Source organism: Artibeus jamaicensis, unplaced genomic scaffold, assembly GCF_021234435.1.
Source record: "Artibeus jamaicensis isolate MK-2021 breed Jamaican fruit bat unplaced genomic scaffold, CSHL_Jam_final contig_335, whole genome shotgun sequence".
Classification (NCBI taxonomy): Eukaryota; Metazoa; Chordata; class Mammalia; order Chiroptera; family Phyllostomidae; genus Artibeus; species Artibeus jamaicensis.
Window position 1 is genome coordinate 3,157,234 of NW_026521800.1, and position 19,505 is coordinate 3,176,738.

The 19,505-nt window shown below is 36.9% G+C and overlaps 2 protein-coding genes across 2 annotated transcripts in view; one reads left to right on the plus strand and one right to left on the minus strand.

Moving 5' to 3' along the window:
* Positions 1-19,013, minus strand: part of CAGE1 (cancer antigen 1) — a 36,134-nt gene extending 17,121 nt beyond the window's left edge. Inside the window, exons 1-7 of the mRNA XM_053664075.1 lie at positions 18,601-19,013; positions 16,974-17,188; positions 15,501-15,588; positions 12,918-13,438; positions 6,757-7,815; positions 4,718-4,867; positions 2,763-2,873 (exon numbers count right to left, since the gene is read on the minus strand). Of these exons, the coding sequence (XP_053520050.1) occupies positions 2,763-2,873; positions 4,718-4,867; positions 6,757-7,815; positions 12,918-13,438; positions 15,501-15,588; positions 16,974-17,188; positions 18,601-18,616 (2,160 nt within the window). The 5' untranslated portion in view covers positions 18,617-19,013. The remainder of the gene's footprint in view (positions 1-2,762; positions 2,874-4,717; positions 4,868-6,756; positions 7,816-12,917; positions 13,439-15,500; positions 15,589-16,973; positions 17,189-18,600) is intronic.
* Positions 19,014-19,039: 26 nt separating this feature from the next.
* RIOK1 (RIO kinase 1) overlaps positions 19,040-19,505 on the plus strand; it is a 35,326-nt gene continuing 34,860 nt past the window's right edge. Inside the window, exon 1 of the mRNA XM_053664072.1 lies at positions 19,040-19,499. Within this exon, the coding sequence (XP_053520047.1) occupies positions 19,384-19,499 (116 nt within the window). The 5' untranslated portion in view covers positions 19,040-19,383. The remainder of the gene's footprint in view (positions 19,500-19,505) is intronic.

A 19,505-nucleotide genomic window follows, 5' to 3' on the forward strand; every position in this document is an offset into this window, starting at 1 on the left:
CAGTCACTTAGTTGTATTATTTCGGGAGCTTTGAACTGTTCTTTCGTTTGGGCCATTTTTTTGGTCTGGTCGTGCCTGTTAAGTAGTGAGTGGTGGAGCCTTAGATGTTCATCTGGGTGGGGCAACCTAGTCACTGGGTTGTGGGGGAGGAGTGTGAGAGGGAATAATGGCGCTTGCTCCACTCTCTGCCGGATTTCAGTCCCTCCTGCCACTTCCCCCAAGCAAACTGGGCTCTTCAGGTGCTGGTTCCTGGGTGGGTGGGCTGGTGTACGTTCTAGGGCCTTGCGGGTCTCTCCAATGAATTCTCCTGTGAGGCTGGGAGCCTCTCCCAGAACCGTAACCCCCACAGGTGTTTTCAATCGGTGTCTTGAGGCCGTATTTCCCAGTGCTGGGACCCTGGGTTGTACAGTCTGTTTCGCCCCCCAGTTTCTCCTGGTTTATTTGTGCACAAAGGTGGGAACACCTGGTCTGACAGCTGCCTTGTGTGCCAAGCCCCTCCACAATCACTGCCTCACTGGGTCTGCCCACTGCTGCTGGAGCCTCCGGGTCACCAGCCACTGCTTTGCCGAGAGTCCTCTCCATAGGGCTGCCCTACTCTGCCCCTCCTACCGGTCTGGATGGATGTTTCTTAACTCCTTGGTTGTCAGACTTCCATATAGTTCAATTTTCTGTCAGTACTGGTATTGAAACCAGAAAAATAGAGAATAAAATAGGGACTGCCTTAAAGAGATTTGGCCTGGAGGCAGAAACCACAAGGAAATTAAGAAAGAACATAGGGAGTGGAGAAGGCGGAACTACAAAACCAATGGGGCTGAACAAGCAGAGGACCACCTGTTCAAGTGTCTAGATTAAAATTTTTCCATTACTCAAAACCCAGAAAGCTTAGGTCATGCTTGCACTACCCGAGTAGCCAGTAGCTAACAGCCACATTTGCTTCTATACAATGCTTGCTTGCTCCCGTCTATAAAAAGACTTAGCTGTAAGCGCTTAGGGCGGCTCTCGTTTGCAGCTCTTATGAGCACCGTGTCTCTGGACACTCTGAGGGTCCGCCCCTGCCCAGGTTAAAACTTTGGCCAATAAAATAACATCTCTGAATCCTGAAAGTTTCTGACAATTTGTCTCTTGAGTTGGTGGATGCAACACTGGTTGTGTTTTTTTTTCTAAATTTTTGTTGTCCTCGTTTTGATTGTGCAAGGAAGAACAGTGTGTCTACCTACACCTCCAACTTAGCCAGAAGTAGGCTTATTTTTGAAGATGGGTTTAAGTAGTGGAGGCCAATAATTTCTGTGCATGTTTATTTTTTGATCCTTTTCTCTACAGGTTAGCTAGGAGACCAAAGAATTTCCCCAGAATGCCTGCAACACTTTTCTATTCCCTCAGTTCACAGAATTTCCTAATAGCACAGAACTAAGTTTGTTATAATAATCCAAGATTTCAGATTTAAATATGTTTTTATTCCTTTAGCTAGATATATTTGTCACTTTTGTATTTCTCTCAGATTAAAAATGGCACAAGTTGACATTCTGTTATCACCATCCCTATCTAACTTACTCTATCTGTGTTTTTTTATCCTTACCTGAGGACATGCTTATTGATTTTAAAGAGGCGTGCAACAGAGGGAGAGGGAGTGGGAGAGAAACATCAATTGGTTGCCTCTTGTATGTGCCCCAACCAGGGACACACTCACAATCTAGGTGTACCCTGACCAGGAATCAAACCAGCAACCTTTTGGTTTATGGGACAACATTCCAACCAACTGAGCCACACCAGCCAGGGCTTAACTCTCTTAATTTTACCTTTTAATCTCTGTAACACTACACCAAGAAAAGAATAATTGAAGAAACTTCAAGAGCCTCTTCCTTACCCTTGTTCCACATGAAAAATAAAATTATTTGTTTCCAGTTTATAGATTATTCCAAGTGACAAAGCCACTATAAAAATGTCAAAATACACTATTCTTCGGAAATCAGTAATGCCATGCAAAAGTGAAAAAATAATCATACCCATTTTTTTGATAGATGAACAAGACTTTCTAATACAGACCTACATTATTACACAAGTCAAATGTTGCACAATATATCTCCTTAGTGACAGCCATGGTAAAGCTAATCTGGTCCACAAAAACAATTCTTATTTTATTTTATTTTATTATTTCTTAGAGAGAGGGGAAGGGAGGGAGAAGGAAAGGGAGAGAAATAGTGACTGTTGCCTTCCATAAGCACCAGGGAGTGAACCTGCAACCCAAGCATGTGTCTTGACTGGTAGGTAACCTTTTGGTTTGGAGGACAATGACCAACCAACTAAGTCACACCACCCAGGGTGCATAAAAACAATTCTTTTTAAAAAATATCTACACTAAATCACTGGGACTGTCATTCCAGTATAACCCCTCCCTGTAAGCACATTTTTTAACCTTCCATTATAATATTTCCAATGTTTCTCTAATGCTACTGACAATTGAACAAAATTATCTGAAGTCTCAAAAAAATCTAAATTTTAGGATTCTCTTTTTTAGGATGTATTTATACTCCCTTTTACTTTGACTATTTTTTCACTAAAAATGATACAATTTTTATTAAACATTTTTAATTGAGAGACAGACACTGATTTGTTGTGTTGCTTATTTATGCATTCATTGTTTGATTCTTGTATGTACCCTGAGAATTGAACCCGCAACCTTGGCATATAGGAATGATGCTCTAACCAACTAAGCTACCCAGCCAGAGTAATACCACTTTTAGAACAAAGAATACATACAGTACCTCTTCATCTAAATTTTTCTTTTTAAGATGGAAACTCTTCAATTTTTGCAGCACTGCATCACTAACTTTCTCACAGTCTTTGAAATGTTCAGCAGTGAGATTGCTGATGTCCTAAAGACAAGTTTGAGAAGCTAGTTTAAAATGTTTTCAGTAAAGCTAAAAGAAGGGAAAACCACGAAGGAAACAATTTCCCTCCCAAAATAAATGATCAAACCAAAGGAGGTTAAATAATATTGAATTCAATTCTTTAATTACTCATCATGATACACCCAATAAAGGGTCAATGTGGAAAGAATTCATATAGATTTATACTTGTACATAAATTGTTATTGAAACAGGTTAATATAATCACTGGGAAGTTAATATTCATTTATAATAACTATACATGCTCATGCATTCATACATTCATCCCCTCCTAACCTAATCGGTTTACAAATTCAAATTCTAGACAAATTATTATAACTGACACCAAAGTAATCAGACATCCTCAATAAGATAAAACTCTAGAATGAAGGTACTTGTACCAAAATAATCTAAGGGTCAAAAGTGCATGCACAGAAGTCAGACTGTGTGGGAGATTCGGCTTGAACTCAACCATTTTATCATATGTGAAACTTTGGAGAAGAAACTCAATTCTAAGCTTTGGTTTGTTTATCCACATTTTTTTAAAGGCTTATAAAAAATATAAAGAATGGTGTAAGAGTTAATCCATGAAAGGCAGGAATAGTAAACTTAAACGACTTCAAGAACAGGTTGGGAAATCAGCAAATATTTGCCTATTTGAAGCTTAATCAGTGTGAGTTATACAGGACATACAGCATACCAGGTCTCTAATCTTGAAGGTTTATGTCCTGGTGGGGTGGGAGAATCAGAAAACATAGTATTGGTACTAAGATCTATGCTTCATTACTGAGAGGTCTGGAGAGGAGAAGTAGTCAGCAAATAAAACTGAGAAAGAACAGTAGCCAGGAGTGAGATAGGAGAAAATCTAGCAAATATGGTGAGTAAGCATATGTTTGAAGGGCAAGATGCAGTGAAAAGTTTTGTAGCCAAGAAAAGACTGTGCCACAATCAAATTCCAATATTTAAACACACAACTTTATGTAGATATAGTCTATGGGCCACTACTTTGTGAGCTCTGCATAAAACACTGAGCTCAGTGTCTCACATTCAGTAAATGCTAGTGTTCAACACATTTGAGCCAAGACAAAATAGAAATAAGGTTTGTGCTGGATCAGGAACATCACAAAACTATGCCATCAAACTTTGCTCAGATGAATGCACTTAAGATCAAAGAAATCTAAGTAAAAGAAAAGTGGAAAGAGAGCTAGCTAATTTGAGAAACTATCAAGTGTCATGTCCTTTAATGTTCTCATTAAACGTGGTACTCCTTACCTTCCAGGGTGGCAGCAAGTATCATTCCCCTACACATGATGAGGAAACTAAGGTAAAGGTACTTGGCCCAGACATACACCCAGGAAGTGGTGAAGTCAAGATTCAAACTCACCTAACACCTCATTTTTCATTCTACTAATGTACACAGCTCCACGCTGTCCTCCCCTTTGCCCTGATGCGATATTTTTAGATTGGGTAAACAGCTCATTAATGCAAACAATAACTTATCCCTAGGAGCAGACTGACCCAGAGTGTAAGACTACTGCTCTGAAAGAGCTTTCCTGAAAATGGGAAGCACAAAATGAAGAATTTCACTGGGAGTCTTTATTTTTTATCTTATTATGTTACTATACTGTAGACCTGTGGGATTTAGGTGTTGAAGAAAGAAGCAATAGGAGGAAGAAAAGGCTGATTGGTTGGTTTAAGGGTCTTTATTTTATCTTCCATTATTTTATTTCATGACTTAATAATTCTGTCACCTTACATTGCTTCTTTTGCTTTAAGTCCAACCTCAGTAATTTCTCCCTCACCCAATAAAAATAAGCATTTTTTAAAATTACCTGGCATGTGAGAAGTTTTGTCATCAGAGCCATAAGATTGTGAATTTTGAAGGCTGGCTGGAAAGTCCTTTTCACATCTGGGGGATTCAGGCTCTCTTCTTCACAAGGTGAGTAATTCAGGAACAAATTAGAATGTATCATCTTTGCATCCTATATATATGCAATCCAGATTTGTCACAATAAGACAGAGTCTGGATTACTTTTAAAGTAAAATGCTGACTAAAATACCACTAAAAGCTCTGAATTGTGGTTCTCAAACTTTTTGGTTCTCAGAACCCTTTTATACTCTTAAAATGAAAAATGAGAACACTTAAAAATATTTACTTTAAAATAACAACAATTCTATTTTGTCACTATAAGTAAAAATTTAATAAAATATTACTGCATTTTCCAAAAAAAATTAATGAAAAGAGTGGGACTGTTACATTTTTTGCAAATATTTTTAATGCTGGCTTGATGAAAGACAGCTGATTTTCATATTTGCTTCACACATTGTATCAGCCATGGAAACAATGATATCACATGTCATTTAGTTTCTGGAAAACTCCACTGTATACTTGTAGAAGAATGAGAGTAAAAAAGACAATAACATTTTTATATTACTATAAAAATATTTTTGACTTCACAGACACTCCCAGACCACACTTAAAACAAACCTAGAGCTGATAAAAAGCAAAACTAAAAGCAGAGTAAGGATGATTTGGGGACATTAAATAAATTGATTATTCAAGAGAAAACAAAGAATTTTATTTTTTAAAGAGCTGAAGAAAAAATTCATACACTGTGATAAACTTCTGTACATTTACACTAATTTATTCAGAGTCTACTGCTTTAAAAACTGTTATGATTTGGTTAGCAGCTAAACTTAATGTCATCTTTGCTTATGTTAGTGGTTCTCAGAATGGGATTCCTGGACCAGCAACATCAGTGAGACCTAGATCTTGTTAGAAATGCACATTCTTAGGCCCCACCTCACACCTTCTGAATCAGAAACTCTGGGTTGGGCCCCAACAATCTGCATTTTCACAGCTGATGTTGATGAATGCTGAAGTTTAAGAACCACTGGCTTAGATAATTCTTCCTTCTTTCTGGAGAAAAGATCAGAGAGAAAGTTTTTTAAACAGAGAGAGTAGTTTCCTAAGAATCATTAAAAATAGAATTATTTACTGTACCTGCAACATTATATGTGAGTATATGTACTGATTACAGATTCATGAAAGAGAGTCCACCCAGTACATCTTCAAGGCAAAATATCAGCTCAAGGTATAACAAATATAAAAAATAAACTTAGACATTTTTCTTTTTCAGATTAGCCTTCTTTCTAAGTAGTCAGAGTTTTTAAGGTTGTACTACTATTTTAAGGCAGGCCTATACAACTGAAATAGGTTTACTCTGTCTTGTGAAACTTATTACTTCTGGGACATGCTTCCAGGTTCTCGGCTGCCAAAACAGCCATTTGAACTTCAGAGAATACCAAATTACAGCCCCTCCAAAAATATTGACATGAAGCTCTCATACTCTCACAGTTTTTAATTGATGTTAACTAGACTTACTGCGGTGATCATTCTGCAATGTATACAAATACCAAACCATTATGTTGTACACTGAAACTAATAGAATGTTATTTCTCGATTACATCTCAATAAACATGTTTATAATTTTACAATATTAATGTGATATAAGTTGGTAAACCAAATATGCAATTATATTATTTACTTTTATTGTTGAAAAGATTAAAATCTCCACTTTTTAAAAAATTCTTTCTCAAAGGATGCTTCAGATTATTGGTCAGAGGTACCCACAAAAATTCTGACATTTTCATCTTTACCATAATAATCACAAGAGACTTGAAATGGCTGTTCTTTAATACAAATACCCAAGACCCAAAGAAACTTCTCCAAACCTTTGGTGCATTTTCCATTTTTCTTTTGCTTAATAATTCTTTATGCAAAAATATTTATCATGCCTAATAATGCATCACCAAATTATTAGAAACCCCTGAAATTCATACACCAGAGATTTTGAATTTGTGATAGTACCTTTGTGATATTTGATTTCATTACTTCCTCTAAGTGCTCCTTTAACTGAGCTATCTCAAATTTAGGGACATAATCTTGCTCCTCACTCCTTGCAACCTGCTGCTGAAGTTTTGCATTTTCATTTTTTACTTCATTGATCTTCTGCTGAAGCTTTGTATTCTTGGCCCTTTCACTTTCAGACATGAATTGCACATTTTTAAATTGAGCTACCAATTTCTCAAGTCTAGATTTCAGTTTCTGTCTTTCTTCCAGGTTTTCCTTTTCACGTTTCTGAAATTCCTCCTGTAAAGACAGAAACTCTTGTTCTCGGGACTCTTTTTCCCTTTTCAATAAGTCCAAAGCAGAAGTCGTAGCATTTTCCAATTCTTCTTTGAGTTGCTGCAGTCTCTCTACCTCTTCTTCTTTCTTGCTTAAGGCTTTGCCCATCTCTATGTACTGACTAACAGTTTCCGTTTTTTGTTGCATTTCAGTTATGTACCTTTCCTGTAGACAAACATAATTTCCCTTGATCCTCTTAAGCTCTACCTGTAAGATTTCCTTTTCTTTTCTAGATTCCTGAAGATGCTTTTGGGTGTTAGTTAAAATGTCATGCAAATTCTGCAATGTCTTGTCAGTTTCACTCTTCTCTATCATTACTCTGTATTTGTCTTCAATTAATGCTTCGACATTCTCCTTTAGCTTATTTATGATATCGACCAACACCTGCTGCTTGTTAGTCTTCACCAGTAATTCTTCAACTTTCTTCTCTAAGTACATGTTAGTACATTGTAGGTTTTGGATCAGAATTTGCTGCTTTTTGTTAGTATATTTTAATTTCTGTAAGACTTCATTTAAAGCCATATCCTCTTCCAGAGGTTGTAAGTTTTCCAAACTTTGCTCTGCCTCAGGTATCTCGCAGTCCTCCCAAGATGCCCCACCACTCCACACAATGCCTGCGGGAGAGTAAGTTGATACAATCTCTAGACTCTCCATGTCCTCCACTGCGACTTCCTCTTGGTGACTGACTGACATCTCAGGAATCTCCCCAGAATTCTGAATCCCTTTTGAAGAAACTGTAACCTATAAATTAAGAGTAAATAAGAGTGAAAGAGTAGAATTACCTTGAACTTTGAAGTCAGAGCCGGTCTTGAATCGTAGATCCCTAGTTTGGTGTCCTCAGCCATAAAATAACTAACTATATCTACTTCTAATAATAACACCTACTTAACAAAAATACTTAAGTATTAATTGCTAAATGTATGTATAGCATCTAACAGCATAGCAGAGCACATACAACAGGTGTATGATAAAATATGTATCCCATTTCCTTTTACAAAAAAAATTAAACTTTGATACTGTCACCATCTTCTCTGATACAAGATTTTCTGGACACATATAACATGCATTCTTTGACTTCACATAAATTAAAACAAATTTACCAATTACCCTACAGACTGTGAGGCCTCTTTTGAATCCTTTTTTCATTTCTCATTAAACCATTATTTCATTGTGCTATGACTCTCGTAAACATTAGAATGCCAGGTGAACATGTCTTGTGGTTGATTTCTGCCCAAAATACAGGTTTGGGCAGGGGGTGGGGTTTAAAAAGGATAGTATGTTGTAGTAAAACAAAGCTGAAATGATTACATAAAAAAAAACAGTAAAAGATATTTGTAGGAGTGGGCTGTACCACTTTCTAGAATTTAGATATTGGACCCCTATATTTTCTATTTTACTTTTCTAATCCTCACCCAGGGATATGTTTACTGATGAGACAGACAAACAGACACATCAATGTGAGAGAGAAACATCCATCGGTTGTCTCCTGTATGCACTTTGCCTGGGGATCAAACTCACAACCTAGGTATGTGCCCTGACCAGGAATGGAACTTGCAACCTTTTGGTGCATGGGATGATGCTCCAACCAACTGTGCCACCTGCCCAGGGCTAAACCTCTGTATTTTAATGTTTCTTCACTGTTCTAGGATACAGACAACTATCCCTACTGGAACCTACAAGGTCATATCTGATCTTGACATTTGACCCATGCTACTCTCCATCCTCATCTACTACATCCCTGTTGCTCCCTCCAACTCAGCAACCATGGTCTTCTTTCAGGACCTAATAGGGACTGTGCTCCTTGCAGCCACATATTTTTTGCATGTTACTTCTACATGGAAGGCTCTTCCAGCCCCAGGTACTTAATTAACTCTTACTCAACTTATAGAGCTCAGCTCAATTCCCACTACATCCAGGAAGCCTTCTCCAAACTCCCTGACCAGGGTTGTAAGACACTTACCCTACTTTTATTTGCAGCACCAATCATTGCTGCAAGTCTGTATGTAATTTTACATAACATCATATACATTTTGCATACACTTTATTTTTTAAAAGATTTTACTTATTTTTTTTGAAAGGAACAGAGAGGGAAAGAGAAAGAGAGAAGTATCAATGTACAAGACAAACTTCAATTAGTTGCCTCTTGTACATGCCCAACCAGGGGTCTGGCCTGCAACCCCAGCCTGTGCCCTGACGGGGAATAGAACCAGTGGCCTTTCCAGTTTGCAGGCCAATGCTCAACCCATAGAGCCATACCAGCCAGGGCTTCTTACACTTTATATGTAAGTTTTATTCACAATACTTACCATATTTGAAAATTTGCATTTATTTGTGTAATTATTTGATTGATATCTATCTCTTCTACTAAGATATTATTTTCATGATGAGAAAATTTACATCTTTTTTTAAGCTATTATATGATCAACACATAGCATAGGGCCTAGCCTATATTAGAAGCCTGAAAGTATTTAATGACTGAATGAATAAATAAGTAAATGTAATGGAAATAGAAAGGAATAATCTTTGGAAATCCTAATGAAACAGATTTTTAAAATGTTATTTTCCAGAAACAAATATAGGGAAATAAAGGCCTCTTTTAAATGCTGCTTCCAAACTTCTGCATGGCTATAGAAAATATCAGCAAAATGAAAAGGGAACCAACTGTATGGGAAAATATATTTGCAAATGATATCCTGGACAAGGGTTTGATCTCCAAAATATATAAAGAACCCACATGACTCCACTCCAGGAAGACAAACAACCCAATTAAAAAATGGACAAAGGACCGGAACAGATACTTCTCCAAGGAGGCCATACAGAGGGCCCAGGGTCATATGAAAGAATGCTCGGCATCACTAGCCATAAGCGACGCAAATTAAAACCACAATGAGAAACCACTTTACACTGGTCAGAATGGCCATCAAAAACAAAGCAACAAACAACAAGTGTTGGAGAGATTGCAGATAAAAGGAAACCTAGTACACTATTGGTGGGAATGCAGACTGGTACAGCCACTGTGGAAAACAGTACGGAATTTCCTCAGAAAACTAAAAATAGAAATGCCCATTGACCTGGCAATTCCACTGCTGGGATTATACCCTAAGAACCCTAAGAATCCATAGTTCAAAAGAACCTATTCACCCCAATGTTCACAGCAGCACAATTTACAATAACCAAGTGCTGGGAACAGTCTAAGTGCCCGTCAGTAAATGAGTGGATCAAAAACTATGGCCCATTTACACCATGGATTACTACACAGCAGAAAGAAAGAAAGAAAGAAGGAGCTCCTACCCTTTGGGAGAGCATGGATGGATCTGAAGAGCATTACGCTAAGTGAAATAAGCCAGGCAGTGAAAGACAAATACCATATGATCTCGTCTATAAGTGCAATGTAATCAACAAAACAAGTAAGCAAGCAAAATATAACCAGAAACATTGAAATAAAAACCAAACTGACAGTAACCAGAGGGGAGGAGAGTGGGGAAAATAGGAGGAAAATAGGGGGAAAAAGGGGAAGGGTCATCAAGGAACATGTGTAAAGGACACATGGACAAAGCCAAAGGGGAGTAGTGGAGGGAAAAGGGAGACAATTGTACTTGAACAACAATTATAAACAAACAAATAAATAAATAAATAAATGCTGCTTCCAAATAAATGAACAAAAAACTGGTTATACTTGCATATTAAGCATAATAATCACAGCTTTTCTCATCAAACTCACAATAAAAAGATATCACTTATGCTATTATTTGATTTTTTTTCTACTTGCCCATGCCAATTCTTTAAAAATTTTCTTGGTCAGAGCACACAGAATTTATGCTATTAGTATCTTTCATGTTCTTAGGATACTACATGCACAGGATTAATAAATCAAAAGACAAGTTAATGTTTTCGCTTTGGTAAAAAAAATTTTTCCTTGCCAATAAAAATACCATATGATAGAAAAATCTTAAGCATTTCTTGTCAAATAATTTAATACCTCTGTATTGCTTGCTCTTCACAACATTTTTCTATTTGTATACTGAGTTCTAGCCAACTTAACTCACCAAATATAAGAGCTTACTATAATCAAGGCACCATGTAGATGCTAAAATGTGTAAGAGAAGGAGGACAGAGCTCTGATCCTCAAAGAAATGATCATTTGGTAGAGCAAATATCCAAGTTATGAGCTTAATTTTATTAGAAAAATTTATTTCTAAATTGATCAAGATCTAAGAAGGCATTTTCCTCAGAGAAGCAATGTGCCTTGTACTGATTAAATAATTTATCATGACTTGGAAAGGTCTCAGATTATACACTTAAAACAAAACATCCAAGCACATATAATGGGCTAAAGACAGTGCATTCAATAAATGCTGTTGGGAAAATTGGACAAATACATGCAGAAAAATTATACTAGATCACCTTCTTACACCACATACAAGGATAAATTCAAAATGAATTAAAGACTTAAATGTTAGACTGAAAACCATAAAAATGATAGAACAGGCTGCAAAATCTCGGACATTGCTTGTAGCAATATTTTTTCAGATATTGACTCCGAGGCAAGGGAAACAAAATTAAATATAAACAAAAAGGACTACATCAAACTAAAAAGGTTTTGCACCACAAGGGAAACAGCAACAAAATAAAAACACAACCCACAGAATGGGAGAATATATTCATTGATACATCTGTTAAAGGGTTAATACCCAAAATTTATAGATAACTTACACAACACCAAAAGAAAAACAAACACTCCAATTAAAAAATGGGCTAAGGACCTGAACAGATAGTTCTCCGTAGAGGGCATATACAGATAGCCAACAAACATATGAAAAGATGCTCAACGTCACTAATCATCAGAGAAATGCAAATTCAGAATGGCTATCATCAATAAATGAACAAACGACAAGTGCCAGTGAGGAAGTAGAGAAAGGGAAACTCTTTTGAACCAGATTGCCGACTAGTGCAACCACTATGGAAAGCTGTATGGAGATATCTCAAAAAATTAAAATGGATCTGCTTTTGTACCCAGCTGTCCCACTTCTGGGAATATATTTGAAGGAAACTAAAACACTAATTCAAAAGATCATAAGCATCCCTATGTTCATTGCAGCATTATTTACAATCACTGACATATGAAAGCAGCCTAAGTGTCCATTAGTAGATGAGTGGATAAAACAGTGATGGGATATTTACACAATGGGATACTACTTGGCTGTAAAAAAAGATTTTACCCTTTGCAACAATGAGGATACACCTGGAGAAACTTATGTAAGCAAAATCAGCCAGACAAAGATACATACCATACAATGTCACTCATATACGGAATCTAATGAACAAACTGAACAAACAAAATAGGGACAGTTTCACAGATAGAGAGCAGGATGTCAGCTAAGGGCTGGGGGATGTTGGGGTAGACCAGGGGTGTCAAACTCATATTCTCTGGCGGCCACACCAGTCTCGCAGTTGCCTTCAAATGGCCAAATATAATTTTAGGATTGTGTAAATTTAACTACTCCTTAATAGTTAAGCGAGAGCTCAGTGATGATGCTGGGTAGAAACAAGGTGCCAGGCCAGATAAAACAAGGTGGAGGGCCGGATTTGGCCCGCAGGCATTGTGTTTGCCACCTGTTGGGTAGAGGGATTGAGCAAAAAGGAAAAGGACTCATGGTATAGACAACAGTCTGGTGATTACAGGATAGGGGTTTGGGGGTGAAGAGAAGGCTTTGAGGGGAACTAAACAGAAATGGAGAATATACAATAAATTTTTTTAAAAAAAATAGAAGTTTTGACATTTTGCTCAAAAATAAAACATCCTTCAATACTGTACAGGCTGTACTGACCATGAAAAATCTTACCTCCTCTGTTTTATAATTAGCTCTCAGATCATACTGGTTAAAGCTATTCTCTTTGTAAAATGGGTTTTCAACATCACTGTTCATACATTCTTTACACAAGAAGCTTTCAGGTTGATTAGGGTTGAGGGCAGAGTCTTCGGCAGTATTTTTAGCCAGTGACATGTCCATGAATTTCAGTGTCTCTATACTGCAGTGGATTCCAGGACTTCTAGGAGGTTGCCTGACACATTCATGAGCAAGTTGGTCTTCATTTGTGGAAGTGCCAGTTTCCACTGAATTTTCTTCCTTAACTGAATCTTCCTTTATATTATTGTCTTTTGCATAATTATATACATGACTTTGCATTTCTGGCTTCTCTGTGTAAGGAATGCCACCTGTTGGATTTTGAAATGTTATCATTTCATCATTAAATGTTTTCATCTGATGAAATTTGCAAACGGGTTCACACTGTCTGAAGGAAGAAATGCTGGTGTCAATGGGCCCAGTTAGCACATCCTGTGAATAATTTCCATTGTTGACATCTCGTTAGAGAGAGATAGAAGAAAATAAGATTAGCTGACCATAAATGTATGTATTAACAGTTACATTAATACTTATGAAATAAAGTTTTTGAGCCTTTTAAGAATTATGTAGCCCTGGCTGGTGTAGCTCAGTGGATTGAGCGCGGGCCTGCGAACCAGATAATCACGGTTCGATTCCCAGTCAGGGCACATGCCCAGGTTGCAGGCAGGTTCCCTGCAGGCCAGTTCCCAGCAGGGGACGCACAAACGCAACCATACATTGATGTTTCTCTCCCTCGCTCCTTCCCTTCTCCTCTAAAGATAAATCAATAAAATCTTTAAAAAAAAAAAAAAGAATTATATATATCTCAACCTTCAGCACTGAGTAGATTTTAGCATGGCTTTGTGCTAGTAACAAAACAAAACAACTTTTTTTACATGGGAGAAAGTTCTCAAATGACTCCTTCAAAAAGCTTGTTTTATATTATTCTTGTCAAATACTGGTACAACAAAGTCCAAGATATCATCGAAACTCTTCTGTTGGCCCTGGCTGGTGTAGCTCAGTGGATTGAGCAAGGGCCTGTGAAGCAAAAGATCGCGGTTCGATTTCCAGTCAGGGCACATGCCTGGGTTGCAGGCCAGTTCCCAGCAGAGGACACAAGAGAGGCAACCATACATTGATATTTCTCTCCCTCTTTCCTTCCCTTCCCCTCTAAAGATAAATAAAATCTTTAAAAAATTCTTTTGTTGTACTGTAATTTTAAAATGTTTTAATTACAAAATGTTTTAAAAGAATGCAAAAGCACAGTGAATATATATAGCAAACACACATACCTTTGTTTAATCTCACAACAATCCCATATGGGTACTATTATTATCTTTGTTTTACAGATAAGGAAACAGACATAAGAGATGTTAAATCACTTGCCTAATATCACAAAGCTGGTAAGATTCTAGGATACTACTTCTAAATGGTATGCTATATACAGTCTCTCAATGTGACAAATTACCCAGATTTAATATTTTTAAAAACCAGAAGCAAATAAGGCAAAATAGAAATAGTGCTGCAAAATTAATGATTCCTCCCTTCTACCTAAATTGCTTCCTTTTTCCTTTCCCAGAGATAACCACTATTGCTGAAATTGGTTATGTACTCATTCTTCCCATCCACATTTTTTTACTAGTCACTTATGTAACCCTAAATAATACATACCAAGTTCCCAGACTTTCTCATTCTGTGACACCTTAATTACTCAGTAGTTTTTTCACAGAACCCCTATACCTAACAGTTCCATTTGTTAAGTAGTTAAGTTCAAACAACTGAACAATTATTTGTCCTATCAACTTAATAGCTGTTTCCAAACACACATAAATTGAAAACAAATTTTTTATTTTGTTCTTAAACAACCAAACTCATTATTTCATTGTCCAGATTGGACAAGGCCAACTTTCAGTACATATTTCACCTTGATCTTCATGCAATACTTGCTTCTTATCACAGCAATCTCCAAAACCACAGTTTTGTAAATAAGATGTTAATTAGAAAGTACTGTAGTGTGGTTTTACAGTCAAACCTCAGTTCTCAAATGTCTCCCATCTTGAACAATTCAGTTCTCACCCAGGTTGTTCATGGAAAAAATGTCTTGGTTGTTGAATAAAACTTTGGTTCTCAACCTGTTAACCCTTTCATGCTGACACCTGTATGATCAGTTACACATCTCTTAGGTGTGATTCGGTTTTCAAACTAATCGCTTTTCAAATAGCCTTCTGGAATGAATTAAGTTTGAGAACCAAGGTGCCACTGTACATTGAAACAGTGAGCTATCTCATGCTAGTAATTTGTGATGTCCAAAAAATGTTTAGTACCACTGTTTCCTTCAAACATCAAAATACCCTGCAGCACCCTGTGCAAACTGTGGTTATAAAGTATTGTTTTCTGTTTTAAAATCTTATGTAAAAAGCATCATTATACATATACACACATGCGCATATGTATAACTTTATCTCCCTATTTGTTTAATCTATACATAGAACACAAAAAGATCTTAGTTTCTTTGTATATTGCCAACAAAGACATACTCACCACCTAACAAACCATCTAGTGTGCTATAAATTTCTTCAGAAAGTGTGACTTTTGGCTCATTTTCCCTTTTTAAAGTCTTTATTTCATTCTGTATTAATAATAAAAAAAGGCATCAATATTAATACTTCAAACATCATAAGCCTCTTCTAAAGGTATTTGTACACTGCTATGTAATTTTTGTCAAAATTTTTTCTTGCTCAGGTAGAATGTGGTTTCTAGTATCTTTCCCCACTGCATATTTGAGCTTTTTTAGTAAAACAATGCTAATAAAGTCATAATATTTGAGAGTTAAAGAATTATCTTGCTATTTTAATACTTTGGTTTTTTTTGTAAGTCAAATTGTGTTCCTATAAGCATAGGAGTATATGATAACCTATATATCTCTTAGTGATAATTCTTTGATGTTAGCTAAATATGGTCTCTTCAAGTTTTTAACCATGGATATATAAAATAGGGATATGGTAATGAGGTAAAATCTGAATCCAGTAAATAGAAATCTATAAAAATTCATGTAGGGCTTATTCTCAAAGTTACCTTAATGTTATCTAAGATGAGAGAGTTTATTATATAAATTAACAGTATAAATAAAATAGTAAAAAAATATTTTAAATGTTTAAGGAAAACATTGGTTCAATCGTGAACAGTACATCAAGTATGTGGAACTAAATGATGCTCTACAAAAGTTCTTATCTCTTATTAAAGTCAGCTGGTTACAAATCTCTATTAAATATGCTTTTCATAGCATTGTTCCACTTTCTGAATATACCTAAAGTACAATAAAAACTGAGTTACATTTTATAACTACCTGTTATTTGGACTTGTTGCTAATTTAGACCATTTCTCCTAACTGGATTTTTAAAGTATCAGGAATAATATACTTGAAAAATAAAATAGCACTACTTGCATGTACTGATGTTATATTCACACAAACTTCTTGGGACTCCACTGCTCACTGAAATTCAGAGATCACTTCTAACTCTTATCTTACATACTATAACTATTTTTAGCTAAAATTAGCCTTTTGTTCCTCTGGTCTATATAGTACTTTCTATAATAAAATCCAAGAGGGAGGACCTCCTTACTTACATAATTTAAGACATTCATTCTTTACAATTCAGTACATAGTAACTTGGGTCCTGATTAGTACCATAATATTATGACCAAATACTTTTTAAAATGAAAATAGACTAGATGTCAGGCACCTTGTGTTCTTGTCCTTACTCTGTGACTGAGTTTTGTGGCATATCTTCTGGCTACACTCATGGGACTTCATGAAAGGGCCAGAAAGGATCAGTTTCAACACTCTATTTGTAAATTCTACCTTTCTTGAAAACTATTTCCACTATTTCTCTTTTCTAGGCCTCCACTGGAGATTTATTTATTGTTCCTTATATTTTTGAAGACATTTCATATGGAACACAATGTGAATGCTAAATACATCTGTACCTCCCATTACTTATAAGCAATGCACACCTGAGGCAAGTCTGTGGTAGTATTGCTGGTTTGCATATGGAAGGAAGAGTTTGCATGTGTTAAGTCTTGAAAAAGACTACTGAAATTCATGGCATCCACTTCTGACATGCTTTCTAATCTTTCATGTGAAGCATCCACTTCAAAGTATACAGGATCTGAAGGTGATGACCAAACTTTTTGATAATTCTTGTTCTTAACTGTTGAATGATGGAAGGCTTTTAAAAAAACCATAATTTTAAGGTCTATTAGTATATGCAAACAAAAAGCTTTCCCCCATCCCTCTGCATATTAAGAAAACAGAAAAGTTAATTGTTCTAAATTTTAAGATTTCATTTGTCAAGTTATTGGAAAAATAAAAAATTTTTGTCTGAATATACCATGTTAACTTTGTATGGTAGTATATACTAATTTAGACAAAAGCAAATCAATATGCGTGACTACTATCCAATAATTACATAAAACCCCTGGAACCCAGAAGGTGAAGGGATCTCTAAGTTATTTAATCAAAAGATATTTACAAAATATTATCAGAGACCTATAAAGTTCCACCAAACACTGTATTTCTATTTACTTGGTATGTGCTATTTACATATTTATCAACTCAAATTCAAGATCGTAAATGAATTTTCCCTCACTTCCATATGCCACACTTATTCTCTCAGTTTGGCATCCTTCTACCTCATTGTCCACGCACTGTTCAGTTACCAAGTCCCGTCCATTTACTCTTTAAAAACAATTTTCCTAAGTCATGCTTTCTTTCCATCCCGTAAGTCATCACACTGGTCCACATACTTGTGATTCCTCAAGTCTATTAGGGGATGAAAAGGATGTCCAATCACAATGACTTAAAATTCTTCTGCCTGACTTCCTGGGTTTTACAAAGCCTGAACCCATTTTACCTAGCCAGTATTCCTCTGCTCTGGTAAAGTCAGGCGCAGTTCCCTGCATAGGTCTTGTTCCTTACCACTTCATTTATCTGTCCTGGCAAGTGCTTCTCTCCTCTAAAACCTTCCTATCTACCCATTCACCTATTTTTTAAAATTCCTACTAGGTCTTAACCTGTCCCACAATTTTGTACCTATTCCTTTTACTGTTTTAGTCTTAACCTTTGTTTCAAGGATTATGCAGATTATACATACTTGGAGAGGAGTCCATTTACGTTTTTCAATGCCCCACTACAGCAAAAAACTCCACCAGTGTTGGCCAAAGTAAATTTTAATAAATCCTGCACCCCAATTATTTATTTCTATTAAACCTTCTCAATCTACAGTTACTACCAATTTTCCTGAGTTATTTTAGTGAGTTATCAAATAATTTATTGAGGATTAAGTTTCTTCAAATTTATGTCATCCTTTGGTTAAGTATAAAAAAAGCACTGAGCCTAGCAGGCTACTCAGGGTTGGTGAATGATTCAACTTTATGCTCAAATTTTTCCCTTTTTCCAAACACATAAATGCCACCTGCGTTTTGGTGAATGTGGTTTGAAAACCTTTTGTTTTCCAAATGGAAAAAAAAAAACCCCAAACGGGGATGGCCTTATTTCTTAAACTTGTGAACCCAGAACTTCCTACTAAACTTCTACAACTTTGTTCTTATGGCACAATCAGCCACTTTAAGTTAGGCTTACTTTTTCCATCTTTCATTCTGACTTTATCAGATGTTAGACTTTTAAAATTCTTATTCAAATGTTTCCACCGATATTCCAGAGACACTCAAAACCTGTTTTAAGATGGGCATTAAAAGAAATATCACTCAATCTCGCGAGGGAAGACTAAGGGGACCAACGCCAGTGCTTCCGCTCTCGCGTTCCGCACCCACGCCCGGCTCTAGAGCGGCTCCAGAGACCGCGCAACGCGGGGTTTGTCACTGGGGGCCGGGGGCAAGACCCATAAGAAGTAAATCAAAGCGAGGTATGCAAGGAGAAAAAGAGGCGTGACTGGAGTTACTGGTCAAAACTCTGTTTTGTTTCTAAGTTCTTTTCAGCCCTATGACAAAGTTTCTAAACACAACTTTCACCTCAAAACAATGCACTAAACGCTTTAAATCGTAAAAGCGTGCTCACTTCCAGAGTCCATGCCGTTTCTTGCATCCACAATGAGGATATCTGCTCCAACCCCACCCGCACCAGGCTTTGCGGGAGGGAAAAAAACTTTCCGCGGATGGCTGTTAAGAAGTCGCAGTTGGGATGTAGGCGCAGGAACGTTCGTGTGACGTTCGCCCGCTCACCCGCCCACGCCTGCCAATCTCGGCGGGGAAAGGCGCTAGCTAGGCTTCCGCATACCCAGCAGTCTCTGCCTTGGGGGGATTCGAGTCAGTCACCACCGTTGAGAATGGTGGGTGTGAGCTCCCCAGGCGAACAAACTGTGGGCTGGCGGGCGCGTCCTTATACGGGAGGGACACACAAAGCAGGATGCAGAAACTGAAATCTCTGGCTGTTTTGGTGGGCACGGGGTCAGCGACAAAGATGACTGCGCGTTCTCCTCAACAAACACGTGTCCCTCCGCGTACCGTCCAGCGCAAACTCAGGTAGGT